Here is a 27,253-nt window from a genome sequence, read left to right as displayed (position 1 = left end):
CAATCTAGAGTAAAAATATTTAATTGGAAGAAAGCCAATTTCAGTGGGTTGAGAATGGATCTGGCCCAGATAAATTGGAATCAAAGATTGTCAGGCAAAACTGTAATCGAACAATGGGCTGCCTTTAAAGAGGAGATGGTTCGGGTACAGTCGAGGTACATTCCCACGAGGGGGAAAGGTAGGCCAACCAAAGCTAGAGCTCCCTAGATGACAAAAGAGATAGAGAGCAAGATGAAGCAGAATAAGGGGACGTATGACAATGTCAGGTTGAAAATACAAGTGAGAACCAGGCTGAATATAGAAAGTTCAGAGGGGAAGTGAAAAAGGAAATAAGAGGGACAAAAAATAAAGAGTATGAGAATAGATTGGCAGCTAACATAAAAGGGAATCCAAAAGTCTTCTATAGCATATAAATAGTAAAATAGTCAGAGGAGCAAAATGGAGACCTATGCATGGAGGCAGAGGGCATGGCTGAGGTACTAAATGAGTACTTTGCAACTGTCTTTACCAAGGAAGAAACAACTGCCAAAGCGAACAACAACAACAACTTGTATTTATGTAGTGCCTTTAACGTAGTGAAACGTCCCAAGCCGCTTCACAGGAGTATTATGCAATAGAAATTTGACAACGAACTGCATAAGTAGAAATTATTGCAGGCTTGGTCACAGAGGTATGTTTTAAGGAGTGTCCTGAAGGAGGAAAGAGAGGTCAAGAGGCGGAGAGGTTTAGGCAGGAAGTTCCAGAGCTTGTGGCCTAGGCAACAGAAGGCACAGCCACCAATGGTTGAACGATTATAATCAGGGATGCTCACGAGGGCAGAATTAGAGGAACGCAGACATCTCGGCGTTGTGGGGCTGGAGGAGATTACAGAGATAAGGAGGGGAGGCCATGGAGGGATTTGAAAATAAGGATGAGAATTTGGAAATCGAGGCGTTGCTTAACCGGAAGCCAATGTAGGTCAGCGAGCACAGGGGTGATTGGTGAACAGGACTTGGTGCGAGTTAGGACATGGGCAGCCGAGTTTTGGATCACCTCTAGCTTACGTAGGGTAGAATGTGGGAGGCCAGCCAGGAGTGTGCTGGAATAGTCAAGTCTAGAAGTAACAAAGGCATGGATGCAGGCTTCAGCAGTGGATGAGCTGAGGCATGGGTGGAGACGGGTGATGTTACGGAGGTGGAAATAGGCAGTCTTGGTTATGCTGCAGATATGTGGTTGAAAGCTCATTTCAGGATCAAATATGACAGCAAAGTTGCGAACAATCTGGTTCAGACAGGAGTTGAAGAGAGGGATGGAGTCAGTGTCTCGGAAACGGAGTTTGTGGCAGGGACAAAAAAAAAAAAATGGCTTTGGTCTTCCCAATATTCAATTGGAGAAAATTTCTGCTCAACCAGAATTGGATGTCGGACAAGCAGTCTAACAATTTAGAGACCATGGAGGGGTCGAGAGAAGTGATAGTGAGGTAGAGCTGAGTGTCATGTGGAAACTGACGCTGTGTTTCCGGATGATGTCGCCAAGGGGCATGAGATGAGAAATAGGAGGGGGGCCAAGGATAGATCTTTGGGGGTACACCAGAGATAACGATGCGAGGGCGGGAAGAAAAACCACTGCAGGTGATTCTCTGGCTACGATTAGATGGATAAGAATGGAACCAGGCGAGTGCAATCCCACCCAGCTAGACGACGGTGGAGAGGCGTTGGAGAAGGATAGAGTGGTCAATTGTGTCAAAGGCTGCAGACAAGTCAAGAAGCATGAGGAGGGATAGTTTGTCTTTGTCACAGTCACAAAGGATGTAATTTGTGACTTTGATGAGAACCGTTTCGGTACTGTGGCAGGGGCGGAAACTGGATTGGAGGGATTCAAACATGGAATTGCGGGAATGATGGGCACGGATTTGGGAGGCGACAACACGTTCAAGGACTTTGGAGAGGAAAGGGAGGTTTGGAGATGGGGTGGGGTTGCAAAGGCGGAGGGGTTGAAGCTTGTTTTTTTTTTTAAGAGAGGGGTGATGACGGCAGATGTGAGGGAGAGGGGGACAGTACCTGAGGAGAGAGAACCTTTAACAATTTCAGCTAATATGACAGCCAGAAAAGGAAGTTGGGTGGTCAGCAGTTTTGTGGGAATAGGGTCAAGGGAGCAGAAAGTAGGATGAGCTCGGAAAGGTCATGAGGGGAGATCTGAGAGAAACCGGAGAAAGATGTAAGGTCAGGGCTAGGGCACAGGGCTTCCTTAGAGGAAGTTTGGTCCGGTGGGCTAGGGGAAGGAAGGGAAGAGGCAGAGGTGGCCGAACGGATGGTCTCAATCTTAGCGACAAAGAAGTCTATGAGCTCCTCACACTTATTGTCGGTTAGCAGAGGCGAACAGAAGTCGGGGTTTATCTTTACATTTCGGAATGATCCTGGAATAGTGAGCAATTCTGACAGACGAGAGCAGGACCCGATAGTGCTTTATGTGGTCCAGTCAGATCTGGCAGTGAATGGCTAAACCAGTTGTCCGCCATATCCGTTCAAATTTACGTCCCTTGGACCCAAGAGAACAAAGATCAGGGCTGTACCAAGGGGTGAGGGGTGGAATAGGACAAGATGCTCAAAGGAGAAGAAAGTGCCGGAGGAGTATGGGGACAGACCAAGGTGTGATTTGCTGATGAGAGCCACACCGCCACCACAGTGGTCTGAGGGCAAGTGGTGGAAGGTATAGCTAGATGGGGAGGCTTCATTTAAGGGTAAGATGTCATCGCCCTGCAACCAGGTTTCCGTCAGGGCCATGATGTCGATGCCAGCATCCACAATAAGCTCATGGATGGGAAGGGACTTGGTCGCAAGTGAACGGACGTTCTGGAGGGGGATGCAGAGAGGTCAGTAATGGCTGTCCCATTGCCTGCATCCACAGGGTCAGGGATGGGGAGGGCGAGTTGGATGGGGAGGAGATTAGCAAGATTGGCTCCCAGTGCGTGCCCTTGGCAGGAAGGTTGGCAAGATAGTAGGATGGGACACTTGGGGTTGCTGCTCGTAAGGAGCAGCGATGACTGACTCGATGAGCCCTTGTAGGATGTCAAGAGAGGCACAGACGGAAGCTGTAGTTTTATCTAGGAGGGAGTCAAGCCTGGGACGGCCTTGTTCAAAAAAGTGTGTAAGGATAAATCCAGCAATTACAGGCCAGTCAGTAGTGGGGAAGCTTTTAGAAACGATAATCCGGGATAAAATTAACAGTCACTTGGTTAAGTGTGGATTAATTAAGGAAAGCCAGCACGGATTTGTTAAAGGCAAACTGTGTTTAACTAACTTGATTGAGTTTTTTGATAAGGTAATAGAGGGGGTTGATGAGGGCAATGCGGGTGGTGTACATGGTCTTTCAAAAGGCGTTTGATAAAGTGGCACATAATAAAGTTGATGCCTGTGGAATTAAAGGGACAGTGGCAGCATGGATATGGAATTGATTAAGTGAGAGGAAACAGAGAGTAGTGATGAACAATTGTTTTTTGGACTGAAAGTACACAGTGACGTTCCCCAGGGGTCGATACCAGGACCACTGCTTTTTTTTGATATTATATTAATGACTTAGACTTGGATGTACAGGGCACAATTTCAAAATTTGCAAATGACACAAAACTTGGAAGTGTAGTGAATAGTGAGCAGGATAGAGATAGACTTCAGGAGGACATGGACAAGCTGGTGCAGTGGCAGATAAAATTTAACACAGAAAAGTGCAAAGTGATACATTTTGGGAGGAAGAATGAGGAGAGGCAATATAAACTAAAGGGTACAATTCTAAAGAGGGTGCAGGAACAGATAGACCTGGGGGTATATGTGCACAAATCGTTGAAGGTGGCAGGGCAGTTTGAGAAAGTGGTTAAAAAGCATACATGATCCTGGGCTTCATAAATTGAGACATAGAGTACAAAAGCAAGGAGGTTATGAATAAATATTTATAAAACACTGGTTCAGCCTCAACTGGAGTAGTGTGTCTAATTCTGGGGACTGCACTTTATGAAGACTGTGCAGGCCTTAGAGGGGGTGTAGAAAAGATTTACCAGAATGGTTCCAGGGATGAGGGACTCCAGTTACATGGATAGACTGGAGAAGCTGGGGTTGATCTCCTTAGAGCAGAGAAGGTTGAGAGCAGATTTTATAGAGCTGTTCAAAATCATGAGGGTTCTAGACAGGGAGAAGCTGTTCCCATTGGAAGAAGGGTCGAGTACCAGAGGACACAGATTTGAGGTGACTGGCAGAAGAATTAAAGGCGACATGAGAGAAAACTTTTTTACGCAGCGAGTGGTTAGGAACTGGAATTCACTGTCTGAAAGGGTGATGGAGACAGATTCAATTGTGGCTTTCAAAGGGGAATTGGATAAGTACCTGAAGGAAAGAAAATTGCAGGGTTACGGGGAAATGGCGGGGAAGTGGGACCAACTGAAGTGTTCTTGCAGAGAGCCGGCACAGGCTCGACAGGCCAAATGGCCTCCTTCTGAGCTGTAACCACACTGCACTGGAGTGTCAACCTACACTGGGACTTGAACCCACAACCTTCTGACTCAGAGGTGAGTGTGCTACCCACTGAGCCACAGCCGACACTCAACTTCATTGTCGTTCACCAACAAACCATGAATTACAAAATCATTCTAACCACACCAAAAAAATTTTAACTGTTTTCAAAATATCATTAAAATTGAATAAGAGTGGAAATTAATTGAAATAGAACTGCAACTAATTTTTTTTAAATCATAAAAGTGAATTTTAATGATGGTCAAGTTAACAGATGATAATACTGGTGACAAAACACTATGACACCCAATGTCAAAGACAGCAAACTTGTTTAGGGCAGTTAGAATTTTTCCAATTCTCATGTCTGAGTAGCAGTTTGTCTGGAGTTGATAGATTTTGAGCTATGGACTCATGTACACTAGGAATCTGACTGAGAGCACATAAACTATTTCCTCTTAGAGCACTAGACCCAATTGTTTTAATGTGAAATACTACATCTTCTTCCATCAATGCAAATGCTGCACGTACACGTTGAACTACCCAGGATGCATTTGCACAGATATGCACATAAAAGTTTTTTTTTTAAACCTGAAAATTATGTAATAGCTTTGGTTCAGAGTGGTTCATAATACAAGATAAGCTCATTGGAATAATGAATAACATAATTGGCTGCAACATATATTGAACTGGGCACTGTTTCCTGTCTGCTCACAAGACAATAATATTACTTTCTAAAAATAAACTGTCTAAAAAGTATAACCTTTTGTTAAAAATCTCCCCCTTCTATTCCCAAGTGTATAGTTTGTACACTTTCATATTGTTGACAATGTTAAACAATCAGTTAAGGAAAAGGTGCACAATTACATTTGGGTGGAGACCTCTAGTCTATGAATCTATGAAAGAGATTGACCTCTGCAGCTATTCCTTATCACAACGTTGCTTTGGCATCTGTTACTGAGATTCTTAAAAGAAAAGATAAGTATGAATGTTTGCGGGCGGGTGAGGGGTGGTACTTTACATTACAAGACCTTCAACTGGGCAAAGTTAAAAATATCCAATACTGAGAGATATTTTATTGCTGAGATTGTTCAACATTTGCTATCCAAATTAACCAGTTAACTGAATTACCTGCCTCCAAGATAATTGTTTTATTGTGTTGTTTATCTGTTTCTGTGCTGAATTAATACATCAGTGTTTACTACATCAGTGCACTGAAATTACTATGCAACTAGTTGAATTATTCATTTATCAGAACTGTTTGGATAAACACACCTTATAGCATTTTGTGTTCCCCCGGGAGACTACTCAATTTCCTGTCTTCACTTGGAGAAGCAGACCACTAAACTGATGTCATTAAGAGCTCAGTAGAATATCATATATTGTCTGACATCCTTTACCATCACTATCCAAGCAATAAACATCTATTTTAGCTAAGTACTGCTGTGTACTTTCAACCAGTCTCAAGTGACTAATTATTCAAAATCATTAAAGTTTTTTTAAAAACTGCCGAGTTAAACGTCCATGGAGGAGAAATTTGGGTCATTGGTGCCTCCCGTTAGCACCCCCTGGCAATGTCAGTGACAGCTTCAGGTGGTGCGTACCAGGCTGTAGGCCACTCGCGGAGCAGTAGTAAAAGGGGAGGTGGCGTTGGAAAAAAAAAATTGGCCGAAGTGCCGCAATCTGGCAGCCCGGCATTCCGCTTGAGTGGTGTAGGGGTGTAGATGTTTTCCTCCTCATTTTGTGAAGTAGGCATAATCATGCTAATGTATAACCTAACCTGAAAAATACCATTTGTGCTGTCTTTCGCTTCTTTTTCTGCTGAAAATTTGGATCCAGAGATGATTGCACATTGCATGCGTGATGTTAGCATAGCATATAAGACACATATGTGATGCATCTGAACACCACATTTCTGAACCTGATTTTTGGTGATGGAAAAACACAGGAAATTTCAGGGCATTTTCTTCAAATCTGAAAAGCAAATCCAATAACTGAAAAAAAAACTGAGAATTTATGGTCAAAGTCAAGAATAAATCATTTTAATGATCCTCACTAATGATTTATTAAAATACATGAACTTAAGACTTCCCTGCTGGATCAGCAAGTTTATCCAGTAAGTAGCCGAATCATACAGGCCTGAAAGGTACAGGTTCAATCCCCAGTTTAGGCTCAGTTAAATAATGTCACCTGGGGCCCGAGGACAGTAAAAATCAGTCCAGCTTCTCATTTTTTTTATCACTGTTCAATGACCCTTGCTCAGTAACTACATGTACATAAAATTTGTATGTGGCAAAGATCGGGCTTAGCTTTGACTTCCTACCCCCACCCGCGCCTTGGGTTCCTGCTGACACGCACTGTCTAGTTAATAATTTTTCAGCATAGTTCACTGGACTGGGTTGGACTGGCTTAAGCTCCTGTTGCACCTCCCAATCTTGAGCGTTTGTCACCTCCCTACAGCTGTTCCTCAGACCAGTTTTCTCATCTACACTGATCCTGTGAATTGATCTTTTATCCACCCGTGGCTTCTTGGACTTCACTGCACTTGGTCCTCAGGTTTCACTCCCACTACTCCTTCTTCGTCTGCTGGTATAGTGGATTCGCTGATGGGCACTGCTGAGGTCAGTTCCCACCTCCGCTGGCTCCTGGATCAACCTTTGCTGGCATCGCAGTTGACCGTGCCCTTCTTTTCAGCCTTTTGATCCCACCAGACAACCTCCAGCAGCGGGCCTGTGATACTCTGCATCTTGAATGGCTCCTGCAACCACTCCCTCCCCACACCTGTCTCCAAGCTTGGACACAGGTTTGTGGACACCTCAAGCCCACTCCATGCAGCCTACAAATCAACTTCCTCCCACCAATAGGTCTCAGACTTCAACTCTGTATTCTTTCACATTGTCTTTTCTCTTTATGAACAGGACATGTTTCTTCTAATGCCAGTCATGTCTATGTAACCTGAATTCCCTGTGTTCAGTTACATGCCAATTTTGGTTGCTGCTCCAAACCCAAGCCTATTACCCTACCTCCTTTTTTTCTCTTGGCCCCTTCTCTCCTGTCTTCTCCCTTCCTTTCACCCAGTCATGCCATCTTTCATTTCTCTGGTTTGGTACTTTGTCCCTCCAAATTCCATCTTTATAATATGCATACATGGACACACATTTATTATAGAATAGAATAGTTACAGCACAGAAGGATGCTATTTGGCCCTTCGAGCCAGTGCCGACTCTCTGCAAGGGCACTTTAGCTCGTCTCAGTCCCCAGACCTTTCCCCATAGTCCTGCAAATTTGTTTCCTTCAGGTATTTATACACATATTACAATCAGAGCAACCACATGCAGGGAAATTCCACAGACCTGAGGATTCCTGTTCCTGTTCCGATATCCAGAACAGACGTGCAGCCAGACTGCACTGCTTTCTGGATTGCTCGTTGATAGGCAAGGTTCCTCTTCTTATCATTCAGCATTAAAAAATGCCAACGTTCCACTAGCCAGTTGGCGACACGATAAAAATTCTCCCTTGCATCTGCACAGTCAGGATTGAGCTTGACAGCTTTGTGGAAATAGCCAGCTGCTTCATCTCGGAACCCCATGCTGCTCAGAGCAAAAAGGACAATTCAGAATTAATTTTAATTTTGAGGTATACAGGTATTGACTTTCAAAAAATAGACCGCTTCTAAATTACAATTACATTTTCATAAGAAAAGAATGATTTCTATTAATCATGATACACATGTAGAATCAATAACAATGCTGTAACTGGTTTAGATGGATCAGCAATCTGTACAATGTTTCAGTATTGTCATTTCAATTTGATTGTTGCTTGATGGAAGTAGTCTGTCTAGACGTCAGTACAATATACATACCCTGCCTCGCATTTAGGAACTGGTTCAAATAGAGCTGTTTTCACCTGTTACATGGTTTACCCATAAACAGATCTTATATAAATTGGCTAGACACCCAAGACATTCATTTTGATAGTGAGAGCCATTAACTTTGAATATCTGTCCCAATAGGGTGGAATCATGTTCATCAGATATTCAGCTTCAGATATTCAACTACATTCTCCTGAAACTGGGTGAATGATTTGAGGCTGGGATTCATGTAGCCTCCTGTGAAAACTAATTTGACTAACGAGTCTGTCATTGCAAGTGATTTACTATGGGTCAGCTTTGAGTACTTGTGAGTGATAGCTGTCTTATCTTATTTTCTCTTCGCTGGGATTTCAAAAGATAGAGAAGTACTGTATATAAATCAGGCTAGTGGTCCAGATTCTTTAGTATTTGCTTTGCTAGGCAGTTGAATGAGAAAGTGGGAATACTCAAGTGAAAATGTTTCCTTATAAATGTATTTTCCAAGTTGATTTTTATTATTGCAACAGGTTTAAACTACAGGTTGTAAACCAAGTATTCTTGTAATGTAATTGAGTGAATCTGCTAGGTTTGTTCCTGCTTCTATTTAAGTTTACGTTTTAAGAAACCTGATTTGTAGACTGAGATATTGGTCCAGCAGAGCATTTTGTGTCATTCAGATGGAGATGTCCAGAGATACTTTAGATATTTTAAACTTTTGGCAGGGACCACAAACACGTGCTGGAAAGGCACTTTACTTACCTGCTGGATCCGGTCTTTCTTGCCTCCCTTCAGCTGCCAGGTTTTCTGAGCCCTGGGAAACCCGGCCGCCAGGAGTTAAACCTGAAAGTCTGTTCAAATTTGTGGCACGCAGTCTCATTAGCATATTTAAATTACTGACCCGCTTCTCCAGAGTAGGTTAGCTGCCCGCCCCCAACCAGCCTCCATTAAACTTCCCCCACCCATCCTGGAGGGTTAAATTTACCCTCAGGTTCTTGTTGGTGCGACAGTCACATTAAGTTTAAACTCTATTTGAAAACACTTTGGCTTCCTTGATTCCCCGGTGGGTAAATTTTACAAATGCCAGACACACAGATCATGAAATCATGGGTGTTTTCCCATGATTTATTTTTAATAGACGGAAAATTGTGGGGACCATACCTGCAATTTCCCAATATGTATTCCCAGAGGGCAAGGCTCTGTGCCAGGAATGTATCCTGTGGTGTAGTAGTAAGCCACACAGATCAGAAGGCCCCAGATTCCATCTGTTGTTTGTTCTGCATTAGCTGATGTCAGTCAGGACTGCAGGATAGACAACAATTTATCTCCATGCTCTATTGAGGCAAGGGACTCACATCAGGTTGCTGTCCAGAGACCCTCGGGAAAGTTCATGCATTGGGAGTGGGTAGAACCGAACTCAGTTGCAACGCCCATACTCACTATCTCGGCTCACACAGGAAAGACTGGCCACTTGGATAATAGAGTACAAGTTTGCTAGTGCCCATGGAACTGTACCCCAGGAAGGGAAAAGAGGTGAAATTTTTTTTTTTTTTTTTTAAAACACTTATTTATAGTTAAGCAGCTTAGATAGTTAATGTTTTCATTTTAAATAATGATTTATTTAATTACAAATTATTGAAGGGGGAAGAGTAACAGATAGTAATAATGAATGAGGAGTTATGCATATTTCTGCATTCTTACCACCCTGATGATAGCTAATACCAAACTTGTGGAGGGTAAAACTTAATATAAACACGTCTTCTCAGTCACTGTTGTTCAAATACAACATTGCAAAGTACCTCAAAATGTCCCAAAACGTTTTACAGCCAATGAAGTATTTTTGAAGTGTAGTCACTGTAGTAATGTAGGAAACTCGGCAGCCAATTTGTGCACACAAAGGTCCCACAAAACAGCAATGGGATAATGAGCATATAATTTGTTTTAGTGACGTTGGTTGGGGAAGAAATATTGGCCAGGATCCCAGGGTGAACTCTCCTGCTCTTCTCAAACTAGTGCCTTTGAATCTTTTACATTCACCTGAGAGAGCAGACGGGGCCCTAGATTATCAATGTCAAAGAATATTGTTAAAGTGCAAGGGAATAGATTAGAGTAAATAGTTCCAGTTAAGGATCCAGTATTGGCACAGGCTTAGTCTCAGTGGGATGAATAGCCTCCTCCTGTGCTGCAATTTCAATGATTCTAAATGTAAAAGCTGCCTCCATAAACTTGAGGTCATCCAAAACTCAGCTGCCCATGTCCTAACTCGCACCAAGTCCCGCTGAATCATCACACCTGTGCTCGCTGACTTACATTGGCCCCGATTAAGCAATGCCTCAATTTTAAAATTCTCATCCTTATTTTCAAATCCCTCCATGGCCTCATCCCTCCCTATCTCTGTAATCTCCTCCAGCCTCACAACCCTCCGAGATATCTGCACTCCTCTAATTCGACCCTCTTGAGCATTCCTGATTACAGTCGCTCAACCATTGGTGGCCGTGCCTTCAGCTGCCAAGACCCTAAGCTCTGGAATTCCCTCCCTGAACCTCTCTGCCTCTCTTTCCTCCTTTAAGACACTCCTTATAACCTACCTCTTTGACCAAGCTTTCGATCATCTGCCCTATTATCTCACGTGGTTCGGTGTCAAATTTAGTTTTATAACACTCCTGTGAAGCACCTTGGGACGTTTTACTACATTTAAGTTGTTGTTTCTTCTCACGACTGAAACTCAGTGCTGAAGACCAAAAAGGTCCCTACTCTGTGCTGAATTAACTGATCTCAATTGGGGCGACAAGAGGGCACAGCAATTGGCACCAAAGCACCCAGGTTAGAAAGTGGGGGGGGAACAATCATAGTTCCTGCTTCTTATTGCTATCCAGTGGACTCCTCCTATGGCTCAGCAAATTTATCCAAGTGATTGAGCCACACAGATAAAGAAGGTCCCAGGTTCAACTGTTGATCTATGCTGAGTTAATTGATCTAAGTTAAGGAATGGAAGGGAAGGGAAACTACAATTGACCTCAGCACCTTTAGGTTAAGAAGGGTAAAAATAAACAGCAGGTGCTCTTGATCACCATCTTGCAACCCTTGCTAAATACATTCCTATGAGGAAGAGATCGGGTTAGAAAGGGGTCAGGTTTATCTGTGATACTCACTGGGCGACACATAGTCAAGGATCAAATATTAATAATGCCACTTGGGCAAGATACTCGAGATCAATCATCACCCATTGAACCATACAACAAGAAGAGGTTTTTTTAAACTCTCTATCCAATGACTTGTTAGAAAGTTCATGTTTGTGAATCCCAGATGAGGACTGGATTGGGCTACATTGTGATGATGCTTATGATTGAACTCACTGATATTCTCAGGCCAAGTTCACAAAATTGTATATGGTACTTGACGGGCCTTGAGGAGGCGGGGAGGGCACAGGTGTTAAGGATTTATAGAAAAGTGGCAACTTATCATTTAACAGACATTCAAATGTAATTGGAAAATACTTTCACAAACCTAAATAAATGTTCTCCCATACTGTTCCATATCACTTCATTATTGGGGTAGAGCTCCAAGGCCTGTTCATAGCAGTCAAATATATCCTGAATCCGACTTAAAGAATCGAGCTCTTCTGCCCATTTAAAAAGAGTATGTTGAAAAGATTCCTGTAATTTCAGAGATAAAGACAACTAAAGTAAAACACATCAAGAGGAAAAAATTAAAGAAAAGCCAAATGCAATAGGTCAGATTGGACAGTAGCACTCAAAGCTGGTCCTCTTTTTGATCTGTTATTAAACTATCCATGGCTTGACAACTGTGTTAAAATTCAGAAGATAAGTTGCATCCCTATTTTATGGTGGTCATTTTGGTAAAATCCATCATGCGACTACCAGGATGATAGAAGACAAACTAGTTGGACTTGGTCTTTTATCATTTAGCAATTCCTATGTTCCAAAGGGGCGATTTATAATTTTTTGTAATTATTCGTTCCTGGTATGTGGGCATCGCCAGCAAGGCCAGCATTTACCCCTAATTGTCCTCGAGAAGGTGGTGGTGAGCCGCCTTCTTAAATCGCTGCAGTCCTTCTGGTGAAGGTACTCCCACAGTGCTGTTAGGGAGTGAGTTCCAGGATTTTGACCCAGCAATGATGAAGGAACGGTGATAGATGGTACACACTGCAGCCACGGTGTGCCGGTGGTGCAGGGGGTGAATGCTGAAGATGGTGGATGGGGTGCCAATTAAGTGAGCTGCTTTGTCCTGGATGGTGTCGAGTTTATTCAGTGTTGTTGGAACTGTACTCATCCAGGCAAGTGGAGCGCATTCCATCACATTCCTGACTTGTGTCTTGTAGATGGTGGTAAGGCTTTGGGGAATCAGGAGGTGAGACACTCGCCGCAGAATACCCAGCCTCTGATCTGTTCTTGTAGCCACTGTATTTATGAGGCTGATCCAGTTAAGTTTCTGGTCAATGGTTGATGTTGGGGGATTCGGCGATGGCAATGCCGTTGAATGTCATGGGATGATGGTTAGACTGTCGCTTGTTGGAGATAGCCATTGCCTGGCACTTTTGTGGCGCGAATATTATTTGCCACTTATCAGTCCAAGCCTGAACGTCATCCAGGTCTTACTGCATGCTGGCACGAACTGCTTCATTATCTGAGACGTTGCGAATGGAACTGAACACTGCACAAGCATCAGCAAACATCCCCACTTCTGACTTTATCATTGAGAGAAGGTCATTGATGAAGCAGCTGAAGATGGTTGGGTTTCATTTTAGAGTGTCACTTGTTGAGAGTTGGAATTATCTAATTAAAACCAAAGAACTCTACTCCAGTCGCACACAAACATACTTTGATCAAATTGTGTTTGAAAGATCACTCTCTAGGCTAAAACATGAGCTAGATTTTGTGTGGAAATAACAGTGAGGCTAACAGCACCCACTGTTACTTACGTGAAAATCAGACAGCAACATCTGCAGAGTTAAATGCAGAAATCCGGAAGTTGCTGTCTGAGATGCCCTGCTCCTCCATAAGCTTCCCAAAAATGGCATGAAGCGTGATGTTCCTGTAATTACCTCATAGATACGGACTAAACTCTATCTCTTTTTTCTCTCCCTTAATCCAATCTTTCTTTCCCTCTCTTTATTTTGCTTTCTGTATTTGATTTGACATTGAATTCGATATTCTAATTGTCATTTCCTGGTTCAGAGTCTGCGTTGTTCATTAACAATTCTTCAATTTAATTGGTTGAAGAGATACATGGTCGCTTGACCTGTCCACACAAGTCCCAGATGCCCTGTAGAGGGCGCTGTGCTTTTTGGCTGGTTGGCTGACAGGAACTTTAGTGCAAAAACCCATAGAAAGTCTATGAGCAAGTGCAAGTCTAACAAAAGGCTGGCGCCGTTCATTTGCTGCTCAGAGCAAAGTTCGGCCCAATGTTAAACTCTTAAAACATGAATTTTTTTTTAATTTAGTGCCTGCAGTAACATAAATATTTGTATTATTTATAGTGCCTGCAGTAACAAATGAATGTGTAATTTCTTCCCATTTTCCTTACTTATTGAGGATTACAATCGTCCTGCACCAAAATAAACTGCATTACCATATACCATGCAATATTCTGGACAACAATCCATTTCTTTAATTCTTTAAATTATCCAGCACTATATATGTATACTGCATTTTGCAGATGCAACGTTACATAAAACATGTGCAACTGTTTACAGTATTCAATGGGTTAGCACATATTATACAAGAAAATCTCAACTACTTGCTGTCTGAGGTAGAACATTGTTAAAGAAGTATATGTGTTGTTTATAAACCTTTTGAGTATTGACAGTCCCACCTCACAGCTTTGAAAATGCAAGCGTATGCCTATTTTCAGACATGACATCTTTTCTACAGAGTGAAGCAAACTTAAAGATGCTACAAAACCGTTGAATAATTATTTAATTCAAATATTGCTCAGAATGCATTACAGAATAAAGGTAATGTTGAAGCATAATCATAGAACCACTGCAGAGGCCATTTGGCCCACTGTGCCTCTACTTCTGCTAGCCCCTCAGTTGTAGCTATCTACTCTAATTCCACTTCCCTGTCTTTTTCCTGGTGTAAATGGAGTCTTTAATGTGTAAATAAGACAGGAAACATGAACACCTATAATATTCCCTCTATTATAACAGTGCACAACTTATTCAATGTAAATAAATACCATCTTAGTTTACCAAGGACAAAACAGGAGGTCATCCTTCTCCAAGCAACAGACACTCGAGCAGAATCTTCTGCTTACAACATCTGCTTGGAATGTTCATATCTTTTCTGGAAGGACATTGTAGTGAATAACTGATGAGGAAATCACAGGCAGCAAGATATGCCCTCTCTGGTCTCTGGGGATCACTTGCAGGTTGTCTCTCCTAATTGAAATGTGTGTGAAGGGTTGAATGAAATTATCAAGTGGGCTGGCATTGCCTTAATGACTGAATTTTACACAATACTGTTCCACTACACGAGATGTATGCCCGAGTAAACACACCATGTGGTATCCTACTAAGCCACATTTAAATAAGGTCCAAGGTTTGATCCCTGGTCTGTGCTGAGTTAGCTGCTATCAGTTGTGATTCAGCAGTGTTGCTTTCCCATAGTCAAATAACCTGTCATAACTCACTGTTTAGTTTCAAATGTACAATGGCTACTAGGGTAATATACAGGCAAGATGCCAGAATCTCAACTATACACCGGCATGTGCAACTTCCTTCAGGAGAGGAAGGAACAAAATTGGGAGCGGGGATAAAAAGGAAGTCACCCATAATAACAGAACAAAGGAATACTTCAGCAAATATTATTTACGTTTAAAATTCTGACGGGTTTAGACAGGTTAGATGCAGAAAGAATGTTCCCAATGTTGGGGAAGTCCAGAACCAGGGGTCACAGTCTGAGGATAAGGGGTAAGCCATTTAGGACCGAGATGAGGAGAAACTTCTTCACCCAGAGAGTGGTGAACCTGTGGAATTCTCTACCACAGAAAGTAGTTGAGGCCAATTCACTAAATATATTCAAAAGGGAGTTAGATGAAGTCCTTACTACTCGGGGGATCAAGGGGTATGGCGAGAAAGCAGGAAGGGGGTACTGAAGTTTCATGTTCAGCCATGAACTCATTGAATGGCGGTGCAGGCTAGAAGGGCTGAATGGCCTACTCCTGCACCTATTTTCTAATGACATTGCTATCCATGATCAATCATCAGCATACTTAACAGCGCAGTCAGTACAATCCAGTCAACCACCTATAATCAAAAGTTTTATGTCGCTCAAAGAAAATTAAATCATGTTATGATTTTCAGGCTGTACCACACAATTACCTTGTGAACTCGAAGGCCTGTAAGTTAGCTCTTGCTCCTTACAAACGTAAGTGTAACCTTATGTGAATAATATCTGGTAAAATAATAGTGCACAGGATCAAACAGAACACCCTTATTACTGTCATTTGTTCAGTGGAAGTGACATAAGCACGTGTTCTCCTAATCTTCATTCAGCAGATGAATCAATCTGTCAGACCATGTGATTTAGCCTCTAATCCAACAATTAAGTTTATTTAAAAGCAAAATTAAAAGATCTACACAACAGATTTCACTTGATTTCAGAACATTAATTAACTTGTTAAATTTATTCCAAAACAAATGAACAATTCTAAACTTCAATCGATTGCAGAAGGAATAATGGTTACTTTAGTTCATACATCTGCAATGCCTTTACGCGAACTTGTATGTTTGGGAAGTGTTTTGACCTCCAGCAGCTCAGTCCACTGTCGGCTGAGAAGAGAACTACAAAAAACCTGTTACAGGCTAGAGACTGATTTACATCATATCCCTTTTGAAGCTGAAACTGGACAAAGGAAATCAAAAAGGTATTTCTCACATTTAAATAAAGTTGACAATCATTATCTGTAGGATTTAGAACAGAGACTGCCAGTTGCAATAGATGCACACCCTCTAGTATGTCAGCTACACCCAATGATTAGTTTCTCTTACCAGAGATTGCATTTTTAATGAGTGATTAATAGCTATTAAGCTAAGGCGGCAACATGGATGTGGCAACGAGTTACGTCAGAATTTGGAAGCTTTTGACAGGAATGAGGAATTGTTTAGATCCTACAGGGAAACATAGAAAATAGGTACAGGAGTAGGCCATTCGGCCCTTCGAGCCTGCACCATCATTCAATAAGATCATGACTGATCATTCACCTCAGTACCTCTTTCCTGCTTTCTCTCCATACCCCTTGATCCCTTTAGCAGTAAGGGCCATATCTAACTCCCTCTTGAATATATCCAATGAACTGGCATCAACAATGTGCGGTAGAGAATTCCACAGGTTAACAACTCTGAGTGAAGAAGTTTCTCCTCATCTCAGTCCAAAATGGCTTATCCCTTATCCTTAGACTGTGTCCCCTGGTTCTGGACTTCCCCCGCATCGGGAACATTCTTCCTGCATCTAACCTGTCCAGTCCCGTCAGAATTTTATATGTTTCTATGAGATCCCCTCTCATCCCTCTAAACTCCAGTGAGTACAGGCCCAGTCGATCCAGTCTCTCCTCATATGTCAGTCCTGCCATCCCGGGAATCAGTCTGGTGAACCTTCGCTGTACTCCCTTAATAGCAAGAACATCCTTCCTCAGATTAGGAGACCAAAACAGAACACAATATTCCAGTTGAGGCCTCACCAAGGCCCTGTACAACTGCAGTAAGACCTCCCTGCTCCTATATTCAAAACTCCTAGCTATGAAGGCCAACATAGCATTTGCCTTCTTCACCGCCTGCTGTACCTGCATGCCAACTTTCAATGACTGATGTACCATGACACCCAGATCACGTTGCACCTCCCCTTTTCCTAATCTGCCGCCATTCAGATAATAGTCTGCCTTTGTGTTTTTGCCCCCAAAGTAGATAACCTCACATTTATCCACATTATACTGCATCTGCCATGCATTTGCCCACTCACCTAACCTGTCCAAGTCACCCTGCAACCTCTTAGCATCCTCCTCACAGCTCACACATCTACCCAGCTTAGTGTCATCTGCAAACTTGGAGATATTACATGCAATTCCTTCATCTAAATCATTAATGTATATTGTAAATAGCTGGGGTCCCAGCACTGAGCCCTGTGGCACCCCACTAGTCACTGCCTGCCATTCTGAAAAGGACCAGTTTATCCCGACACTCTGCTTCCTGTCTGCCAACCAGTTCTCTATCCACGTCAGTGCTTTAATTTTGCACACCAATCTCTTGTGTGGGACTTTGTTAAAAGCCTTTTGAAAGTCCAAATACACCACATCTACTGGTTCTCCCTTGTCCACTCTACTAGTTACATCCTCAAAAAACTCCAGAAGATTTGTCAAGCATGATTTCCCTTTCATAAATCCATGCTGACTTGGACCGATCCTGTCACTGCTTTCCAAATACGCTGCTATTTCATCTTTAATAATTGATTTCAACATTTTCTCCACTACTGAAGTCAGGCTAACCGGTCTATAATTACCCGTTTTCTCTCTCCCTCCTTTTTTAAAAAGTGGTATTACATTAGCTACCCTCCAGTCCAAGGAACTGATCCAGAGTCGATAGACTGTTGGAAAATGATCACCAATGCATCCACTATTTCCTTAAGCACTCTGGAATGCAGACTATCAGGCCCCGGGAATTTATCGGCCTTCAATCCCATCAATTTCCCACCTAATAAGGATTTCCTTCAGTTCCTCCTTCTCACTAGACTCTCGGTCCCGTAGTATTTCCGGAAGGTTATTTGTGCCTTCCTCAGTGAAGACAGAACCAAAGTATTTGTTCAATTGGTCTGCCATTTCTTTGTTCCCCATTATAAATTCACCTGATTCTGACTGCAAAGGACCTACGTTGGTCTTAACTAATCTTTTTCTCTTCACATATCTATAGAAGCTTTTGCAGTCAATTTTTATGTTCCCAGCATGCTTCCTCTCATACTCTATTTTCCTCCTCCTAATTAAATCCTTTGTCCTCCTCTGCTGAATTCTAAATTTCTCCCAGTCCTCATGTTTGCTGCTTTTTCTGGCCAATTTATATGCCTCTTCCTTGGATTTAACATTATCCTTGATTTCCCTGGTTGAGCCACCTTCCCCGTTTTATTTTTACACCAGACAGGGATGTACAATTGTTGAAGTTCATCCATGTGATCTTTAAATGTTTGCCATTGCCTATCCACCGTCAAGTATCCACCTTTAATTACCATTCGCCAGTCTATTCTAGCCAATTCACGTCTCATACCATCGAAGTTACCTTTCCTTAAGTTCAGGACCCTAGTCTCTGAATTAACTGCATCACTCTCCATCTTAATAAAGAATTCTACCATATTATGGTCACTCTTCCCCAAGGGGCCTCGCACAACAAGATTGCTAATTAGTCCTTTCTCATTACACATCACCCAGTCTTGGATGGCCAGCCCTCTAGTTGGTTCCTCGTCATATTGGTCTAGAAAACCATCCCTTATACACTCCAGGAAATCCTGCTCCACCGTATTGCTACCAGTTTGATTAGCCCAATCTGTATGTAGATTAAAGTCATCCATGATAACTGCTGTACCTTTATTGCACACATCCCTAATTTCTTGTTTGATGCTGTCCCCAACCTCACTACTACTGTTTGGTGGCCTGTACACAACTCCCGCCAGCATTTCCGCAGCTCTACCCATACAGATTCCACATCATCCTTCCTCACTATTGCGTTAATTTCCTCTTTAACCAGCAACGCTACCCCACCTCCTTTTCCTTTCTGTGTATCCTTCCTGAATGTTGAATACCCCTGGTTGTTGAGTTCCCAGTTTTGGTCACCCTGGAACCATGTCTCCGTGATGCCAATTATTTCATATTCGTTACTTGCTGCCTGCGCAGTTAATTCGTCCACCTTATTACGAATACTCCTCACATTGCGGCAGAGAGCCTTCAGGCTTGTCTTTTTAACACACTTTGCCCCTTTATAATTTTGATGTAATGTGACCATTTTTGCCTTGGGTTTCTCTGCTCTCCACTTTAACTTTTCTTCTTTCTATCTTTTGCTTCTGCCCCCATTCTACTTCCCTGTGTCTCCCTGCATAGGAAAAATTGTAAATGTTTTTTTTTTAAAAAGAGCTAATGATGTCAATGAAGTCCCAGCAGGTGTGGCAAATTTGCAATTAAGGAATCCAGCAGTTCGCGAGAAGATTAAAGGTATTCTGTCAGTCATAATTGGAGCAGAGAATTATAGTATCTTAGTGAATTTGTTAACTCTGAGAAAGGTTAAGGATGCTTCATTCTCAGACATACTGCAGATATTGGAGAATTATTTTGTTCCACAGCCTTTAGAAATAGCAGAGGTATAAGTTCGCAATAAAAAACCAAAGGCCTGATGAAACCATCAGTGAATACATTGTTGCCATAAGAAAATTATCTCTACACTGCAATTTTGGAGGATTCTTAGATAGGGCTCTTCGACATAAATTTGTATGTGGACTAACGGATGAAAGTATCCAGACAAAATTGTTAGATATGGATGTTCTCTCTTTTTTGAGAAAGCTTGCAAGATGGCCACATCCATGGAGATGGCAGAGAAAAATATTAAGGCATTTCATCCATTACCGGCAGTAGTCGCAGTTCACAGCCATAGAAATGCAGAAGCGGGTGAGCCCTAATCGGAGGGAGAGTTATGAAACCAAGAATAATCAATGTCATAGGTGTAATGGCAACCATATTGCAACAGTGTTGGTTCAAGTGGGCACGAATTTAGAGCTAATGTCAATGAAGTCCCAGCAAATTCGCATGTAAATCCAAGGACAGACCCAACGATAATCAAAGACTTGAATGGGTGGAAACTGATCAGAACTGTGTAGGTTTTGGTGTATATGCAGTGAAGGGCAAGGCAATACATTCCTTGTGTCAGAATTCCAGAACGTTAGTAGTGATTAATAATTGATGGATTAATATGACAATAGATATAGTGGATGATTGTTCAATAATGAGTCAGGATGTGTATTACAAGAATTTCAGGGGCATACTACTAAAGGTGAGCTCAGCGAAGCTGAAAACATATTCAGGGGAAAAACTGCAGACGCTTGGACAAATGAAGTGCAGAGTACATTGGGCTCAAGTTTTGGCTCAAGTTGCTCCTATTTTTTTGGAGCAACTAGTTTAGTATGGAGTATCTTAGAAATCGCAATTCTCGGCATTTAGTTTGCTCGAGTTCTAGTTAATTAGAATAGTTTCGTTTTAGTACAGTTTTTTTTTCAAAAGTTACGAGCCACTTACGCCTGTTTTGCAAGTTTAGGCAGTGAAAAGTTACTCCAAATTAACTTAGAACGGAGTAAGTGTCGATTTTTGTACGCTCAGAAAAACCTTGCCTACACTTTATAAATTAGACACAGGCAGCGAGAGATGGGGGAGGGAAGGGAAGTTAGAGGGAAGATCGGGGATTTTACAAAGCATTACACACGTCACTTTTACCAATAAAGATCCATCATTAATAATAAATGATAAATAAATCAATAAATCAACCAATAAATCAATCCCAAAAAAATAATAAAAAATCAATCAATAAATAAAAAATAAAAAATTTCTACTCATCTATTGTACCACCGGGAACCCTCCGACAGCCTGCTGAAGAGCTGCTCAGGCAGGGCCCACCCACAGGAGATGCCGGTCAGACGGGCTTTGCCACCGCCGAGGACTTTGGGCGGGGCCCGCCCCCAGCGAGATGCTGGCCCCCACCGCCGCCGAAGACTTCGCGCGTGGCCCACCCCCAGCGCGATTCCGGGCCGCCGACGAGGACTTCGAGCGGGGCCCGCCCACAGCGAGATGCTGGGCCACCGACGAGGAGTTCTGGCGATGCCGGGCGGGCCCACCGCGGAAGAGGTGAGGGCAGTCAGGCCACTCGGCCCAGGATAGGGGCGACGTCCCTTCAGCCAGGGATAGGGTCGTCTCCTGGAGACAGGCGCACTGGGAGGGCCAGGAACTACTGCGCATGCGCGCAGCTGCCGGCACTCTTTTTGGTGCAGGGCTGTAGCTCCGCCCCCCCCAGCAGCTCCTGCTGCGCCGCGCCAAGCTGGAAACGGCCCGACATATATCCAAGAATAGCGAGGTAAGTATTCGGCACAATTTCTGTTCCACAAATTAGGCGGGCCTCTCCGATGTGCACCGTTCTAGCGGGGGTCCGAAACTTGAGCCCATTAGCAGGGCAACAAGCAAGATTACTTATTATTATAGCGAAATACGTCAATCGGTTGACACTTATGAGCAAAGATTGGCTAAGAGTGCTACGTTTGGATTTGTACAGCGTCTGTACTACAGAAATGGTTGTCTCAGCTAGATACTCTGCTGGAGAAATATGCTAGCCTGTTTGAGGACTCGTACGAGGGCATCAAGGGATACAATGCACTTATTCAGATTAGGTCAGATGTCAAATCTATTATTGTAGACCAAGGCTGGTACCATATGAATTAAAATCTCAGGTTCAGCAAGAGCTTGATAAGTTGGAGAAAATCAGAGTTTAAGTGAAGATTGATAAGAGTGACTAGGCCACCCTGTTAGTTGTAGTTCCGAAGGCAGACAAAACGGTACGGCTCTGGGGATTATAAAATTACCCTGAAATGAACAGTACCCTTTACTGACATCATGGGAACTATATGCAGAACTGGCAGGAGCCAAAGTCTTCACAAAACTGTATCTCTCCCACGCCTATGCTCAACTCAACGTTGACCAGGATAGTCAGCAGTATCTAACAGTCAACACCCACAAAGGTTTATATTCATACACTAAGTTGCCCTATGGTATCAAGTCCTCACCAAAGATATTTCAGGCTACCATCGATCAGATCCTACAGTGAATAAATCATTGTTTGTGCAATCAGAATGATATGTTGGGATAGCCACCAGCACAGAGAAGGAAAATCTGGAAATCTTAAAGTATTCAGACGGTTCAATGACCATAATCTGAAGTTGAAGAGGAGTAAATGTGCATTCATACAGCGAGAGGTGGCTTATCGAGGATTACGGTTTGATGAAAATGGTCTCCAAGCAGTTAAGGAGAAAGTGCAAGCCATCATGATGGCTCCGGAACCAAAAAAGGTTGCTGAATTACAGGTGCAACATCCTGAATCTGGAATTGTCCAAAAACTGGACATTTTGCGCATAGCTGATAGTCGTTTGGAATTATTGTCCGAAAACCGGACATTTGAGGCAAAACCCAAAATCCATCACAGATTCGGTCAAGGATTCTGGATGTCAGACAAGAAAAGCAAGTCTAAAATCCGGAATCTTCGACCGAATCTGTGCCGGACTTCGGACCTCACCGCTCAAAACCCGGCATGGATTCGGTCGAGGATGCCAGACTCCAGACTATTGATTTTCTTGTCTGAAATCTGAACGGTCTCAGTCCCGAGGATTCTGGATATTGTACCTGTACGATCCTTTTTAAGCATGGTCCAATATTATGCTCGCTTCCTTCCTGGACTGGCAAGGATGCTCGCACCACTTCATTATTTATTTTTAAAAGGTGCGCGTTGGATATGGGACAAAGAGCAACAGAATGCACATGACACACGCAAGCAACACTAATGCAGTAGTGCTCTTCTTGTCCATTAAAGTCTGACTCTTGAATGAAGACTAGCTTGTGATGCCTCTCGGTATGGTTTGGAGCAATGATCAGCCACATTATGAATGATGGGCAGGAAAAAACGGTTGCCTTTGTATCACGTACACTCAATAAAAGCGAACAAAATTATGCGCAAATTGAGAAAGAGGCTTTGGCAATTATACTTGGTATTAAAAAGTTTCACTCGTTTCTTTTGGGATGCCAATTCCCGCTAGTAAGTGATCACAAACCGTTACTAACTATCTTGGATCCAAAGGTGGCAATTCCATCACTAGCGGCTTCCAGCATGCAAAGATGGGTTATTTTATTGTCTCAGTACGATTACAGATCGAGTATCGTATGTTGAAGCAGAAGGCAGTGGCAGATGCCCTTTCAACGTTGCCATAACACAAGAAATGGCAGGAGTAGGCCATTTGACCCCTCGAGCCTGCTCCGCCATTTAATAAGATCATGGCTGATCTGATCATGGACTCAGTTCCACTTCCCTGCCCGCTCCCCATTGCCTCATGAAGATTCTGAAATTGGCTGCGAACAGTCAATCTTTACTCTAGATGTCGTCGATGAGGACTTCCCAGTCACCGCCTGTTATTGCACAGCACACACACAAGATGCCACGCTACAACAGGCCTCTGAGCACACCCTGCGAGGGTGGTTTGAAGATCAGACGCATTTAGACGAGGGGATATAGCCCTTTTATCATCGTCGGCGCGGTACGAATTATCATGTCAGCAGGGATATCTAAAATGGGGCCTGAGAGTAGTCATTGCCAGTGTACCATGGGCCAAAATCTTGACGGAACTTCACATTGAGCATACTGCCATCGTGGGCATGAAAGTCGTGCCCCGAATTTTTGTTTATTAGCCTGGATTGGATAAAGACTTAGATGTATTAGTCAGTAAGTGTACTATCTGTCAAGACTTTAAGACTATGCCAGCTAAAACGCCACTACAAACATGGCCATTTCAAAGAATATATATTGATTTTTGCGAGAGGGGCAGTGATAATTTTCTGGTTCTAATTGATAGCAAATCAAAATGGCTAGAAGTACGGTATATGGGGTCATCTACAACTACAGAGCGTACATTGGATGAATTACAGGATATTTTTGCATGCCATGGCCTGCCTGGAGAAATGGTGTCAGATAATAGACCGCAATTTCAGTCCACGCAATTTCTAAATTTTGACAGATACAGAGGTATCAAACACATGTTGGTAGCTCCATATCATCCTGCTTCGAATGGTGCAGCTGAAAGGTCGGTCAGGATTGTCAAGAAGGCTTTGTGGAAATCATAGAAATTTACAACACAGAAGGAGGTCATTTCGGCCCACCATGTCCATGCCAGCCAACAAAGAGCTGAAAACATGACAACCAACAAGTTCTGCAGACTGGATCATCAGTGAGCATGAAGCACAGGTTAGCAAATTTTCTTTTCAAATACAGAACTACGCCCCATTCTACAACAGGGTACACGCCTGCTGAATTATTGAAGCTTAGGTTGAGGACACTTCTCAGTTTATTGCAAACGAACTTGTCTGATAAGGTAAAGTAGGTACAATCAGTTCAGAAATGTCATCATTCCGGTATTAAAGAGCGGTGCTTTCAGAAGGGTGATCAGGTCAGAGTTCTCAGTCCGTCAAAGGGCAAGTCCACGCAAATGGGACATTGGTACAATTGTTCAGGTAAGTGGCACCAAGCAGTACTTGGTCAAAATTGGTGAATACATTAGGAAGGTTCACGTGGATCAAATATTTCTAGTGAGTGATGCACCTTCGGTACCACAAGTGGATGTGTATGATTCTGACTTGACGATGATCAGAGTGAGTTGATAGGTCCACGTACTTCAACGGACACAACGTCCATAAGCCCACCAACTCAGATGCAGCTGACTGAAGACAGTTCTGCGGGTATGGACAATCTCACAGAGACTCTGTATCTTCCGGGGGGGGGGGGGCGGGGTTCAGTTGAGAAAATCAATGTAAAAACGCAAACCAATTAGACAGGATATTGATAACTGGGAATATCAAGATGTTAGGAAGAAAGCTAACACTAAAACTGATGTAAAGGTTTCAAGGAAACTCAGAGAATACAGGAAGATAGAGGTCAGGAATCTTGGGCTACATGCCCTGACAACAGAAATTCCCCAAGACGGTCTCCTGAGTTAAATAAAATAGAAAATGGACATTGCCAGTCAATTGCAAGAAATGGAGGTCAGAGCAGGAGGAAGCTAAAAGCTTACAAGATACTCAGGCTCAGCAGTCGAATTTATAAAATTGTAATCATAAGTAATCTTTTTGAAATATTGTATAAATACCTTGCTTCTTAAAAAAGGGGGGAGCAGTGTAATGTATGCACCTGTGAGTATGCTCACAGGTTTGTAGAGCTGTTCCCCTCCCCTTTTATAGGGGGCACTTGTAAATTATATGATTTTAATGCCCCCGCAAATTTTATTTTAAAAACACAAAAAAAAAAAATTTTAAAAAAGAGGGCAGTTAAAAGTGTCTGGAGTGTCCCCCAGATCGGGGGGGGCACTCGATCTAATGTTTATTTTGTCCCCCCCCCCCCCAAAAGAGTTGCAGAGCTGTTTCAGCGGTCGAGGGGGTCATTCAACCCGACAGCCTGGCTCTCTTCCACGCTTACATCCGAGCCAGGGTGTCCCTGGAGATGGAGCACGCGGTGTCCACCGGTACGCTCGCGGCCTTCTTCGAGAGGTGGGCGCCGGAGGGACTGGAGTGCATCATCACCCCCGGCAACCAAATTTTAGTTTGATCTTATATGTTTTAAAGTTTAATTTGTTTTTATTGCCGGTTTTAGTGTCCCCCGAATCAGGGGGCACTTGTATAGTTTGCCCTAAAAAACCCACAAAAAAACAAGGGGGCACTTAAAAGGTTCTTTGGAGTGTGCCCCCCCCCCCCCCACCTTTAATCAAGGGGCACTTGATTATTAGTTTACAATAAAATAGTTGTAGAGCTGTTACATTGTGAGTGCCTTAGCCAGTCATGTGATGTTCAGAAGACTCAATAAAACCCCAGTCAGTTGGGTCTAGGTCATCCACAATGAGGTATGCCTTTGTGAGCCTAGTGGATGAACTGGTAATGTGTAGTGTGATTGTTAAACCTTTGTTAATAAACCAACTAGTTCTTAAAAGCAATCTGTTGCAATGAATTCTTAAGCAATAAACCCATGAAGCAGATACATTACAAGGAGGTTAGAGAAAGGGAAGGGTGAGGCCATGAAGGGATTTTGAACACAAGATTGAGAATTTTAAATTGGAAGCATCATCATCATAGGCGGTCCCTCGTATCGAGGATGACTTGCTTCCACGCCAAAAAGGGATGAGTTCACAGGTGTTTCAATGAAGGACCTACTATTCCAGGTCCTGAACTTCATCCTGAAGAGTGGAAAATGCCTGTGCGTGGATGTTTTTAACATGTGGTGACCGTTGCACACCAGCCACCACACGGCCTTGACAGAGCTAGGTCTTGGTCCAGTGGCAAGGATTAATCAAGATGACTGGACACCAGCTCTGCTGCACAGACCTAGTTTTGGATTGGAAGCATTGAGGGACTGGCAGCCAATATATAGCAGTGAGCACAGTGATGGATGAGCGGGACATGGTGCAGGTTAGGATACAGGCTCAGAGCTTTGGATGAGAATGGGAGAAAAATGGAGGTGACAAGAGCATGTATGATGGCTTCAGCAACATTTCGACAGAGGGAGTGGCTGAGATGGGTGATGTTGTAGGCAGCCTTTATGATGGAATGGATATTGAGTCAGGATCAACTAGGACGCCAATGTTGAGAACCGCCTGTTTCAACCTGAGACAATGGCCAGGGAGGGAGATGGAATCATTGGTGAGGGAAAAGAATTTGTGGGTGGGGGCACATATGATGGCTTGGCTTTTATCTTCCCAATGTTTAACTGAAGGAACTTGCGGCTCTTCCAGGACTGGATGTCGGATGACACCAAATTTGGGGTGAGTTAGTCAATACTGAGGAGGACTGCAACAAATTACAGGAGGACATTAATAAACTTGCAAAATGGGCATATAATTGGCAAATGAAGTTCAACATTGCAAGGTATTACATTTTGGTCGGAAGAATAGGGAGGTCACTTATTACTTGGAGGGTGCAAGTCTCGGTGGGGTGGGGTAGAGGAACAAAGGGATCTCTGAATACAAATGCACAAATCACTAAAATTAGAGACACATAAGGCCATAAAAAAGACAAGCCAAGAACTAGAGTTTATTTCTAGAAGCATAGAATTGAAAAGTGGTGACGTTTTACTAAACTTGTATCGAACCTTGGT

General features: G+C 43.0%; 1 protein-coding gene across 2 annotated transcripts in view; it reads right to left on the bottom strand.

The window, feature by feature from the left end:
• prmt9 (protein arginine methyltransferase 9) overlaps positions 1-27,253 on the bottom strand; it is a 130,263-nt gene that overhangs the window by 84,284 nt on the left and 18,726 nt on the right. For both annotated transcript variants that reach the window (XR_011590810.1, XM_070871504.1), the window contains exons 2-3: positions 11,830-11,978; positions 7,829-8,065 (exon numbers count right to left, since the gene is read on the bottom strand). Coding sequence is in view for 1 of the 2 variants with exons in the window: in XM_070871504.1 (XP_070727605.1) it covers positions 7,829-8,065; positions 11,830-11,978 (386 nt within the window). In the remaining variant the exon portion in view is untranslated. The remainder of the gene's footprint in view (positions 1-7,828; positions 8,066-11,829; positions 11,979-27,253) is intronic.

Source organism: Pristiophorus japonicus, chromosome 2 (genome assembly GCF_044704955.1).
Source record: "Pristiophorus japonicus isolate sPriJap1 chromosome 2, sPriJap1.hap1, whole genome shotgun sequence".
Lineage (NCBI taxonomy): Eukaryota > Metazoa > Chordata > Chondrichthyes > Pristiophoridae > Pristiophorus > Pristiophorus japonicus.
This window is presented reverse-complemented; position numbering and strand designations above follow the sequence as displayed.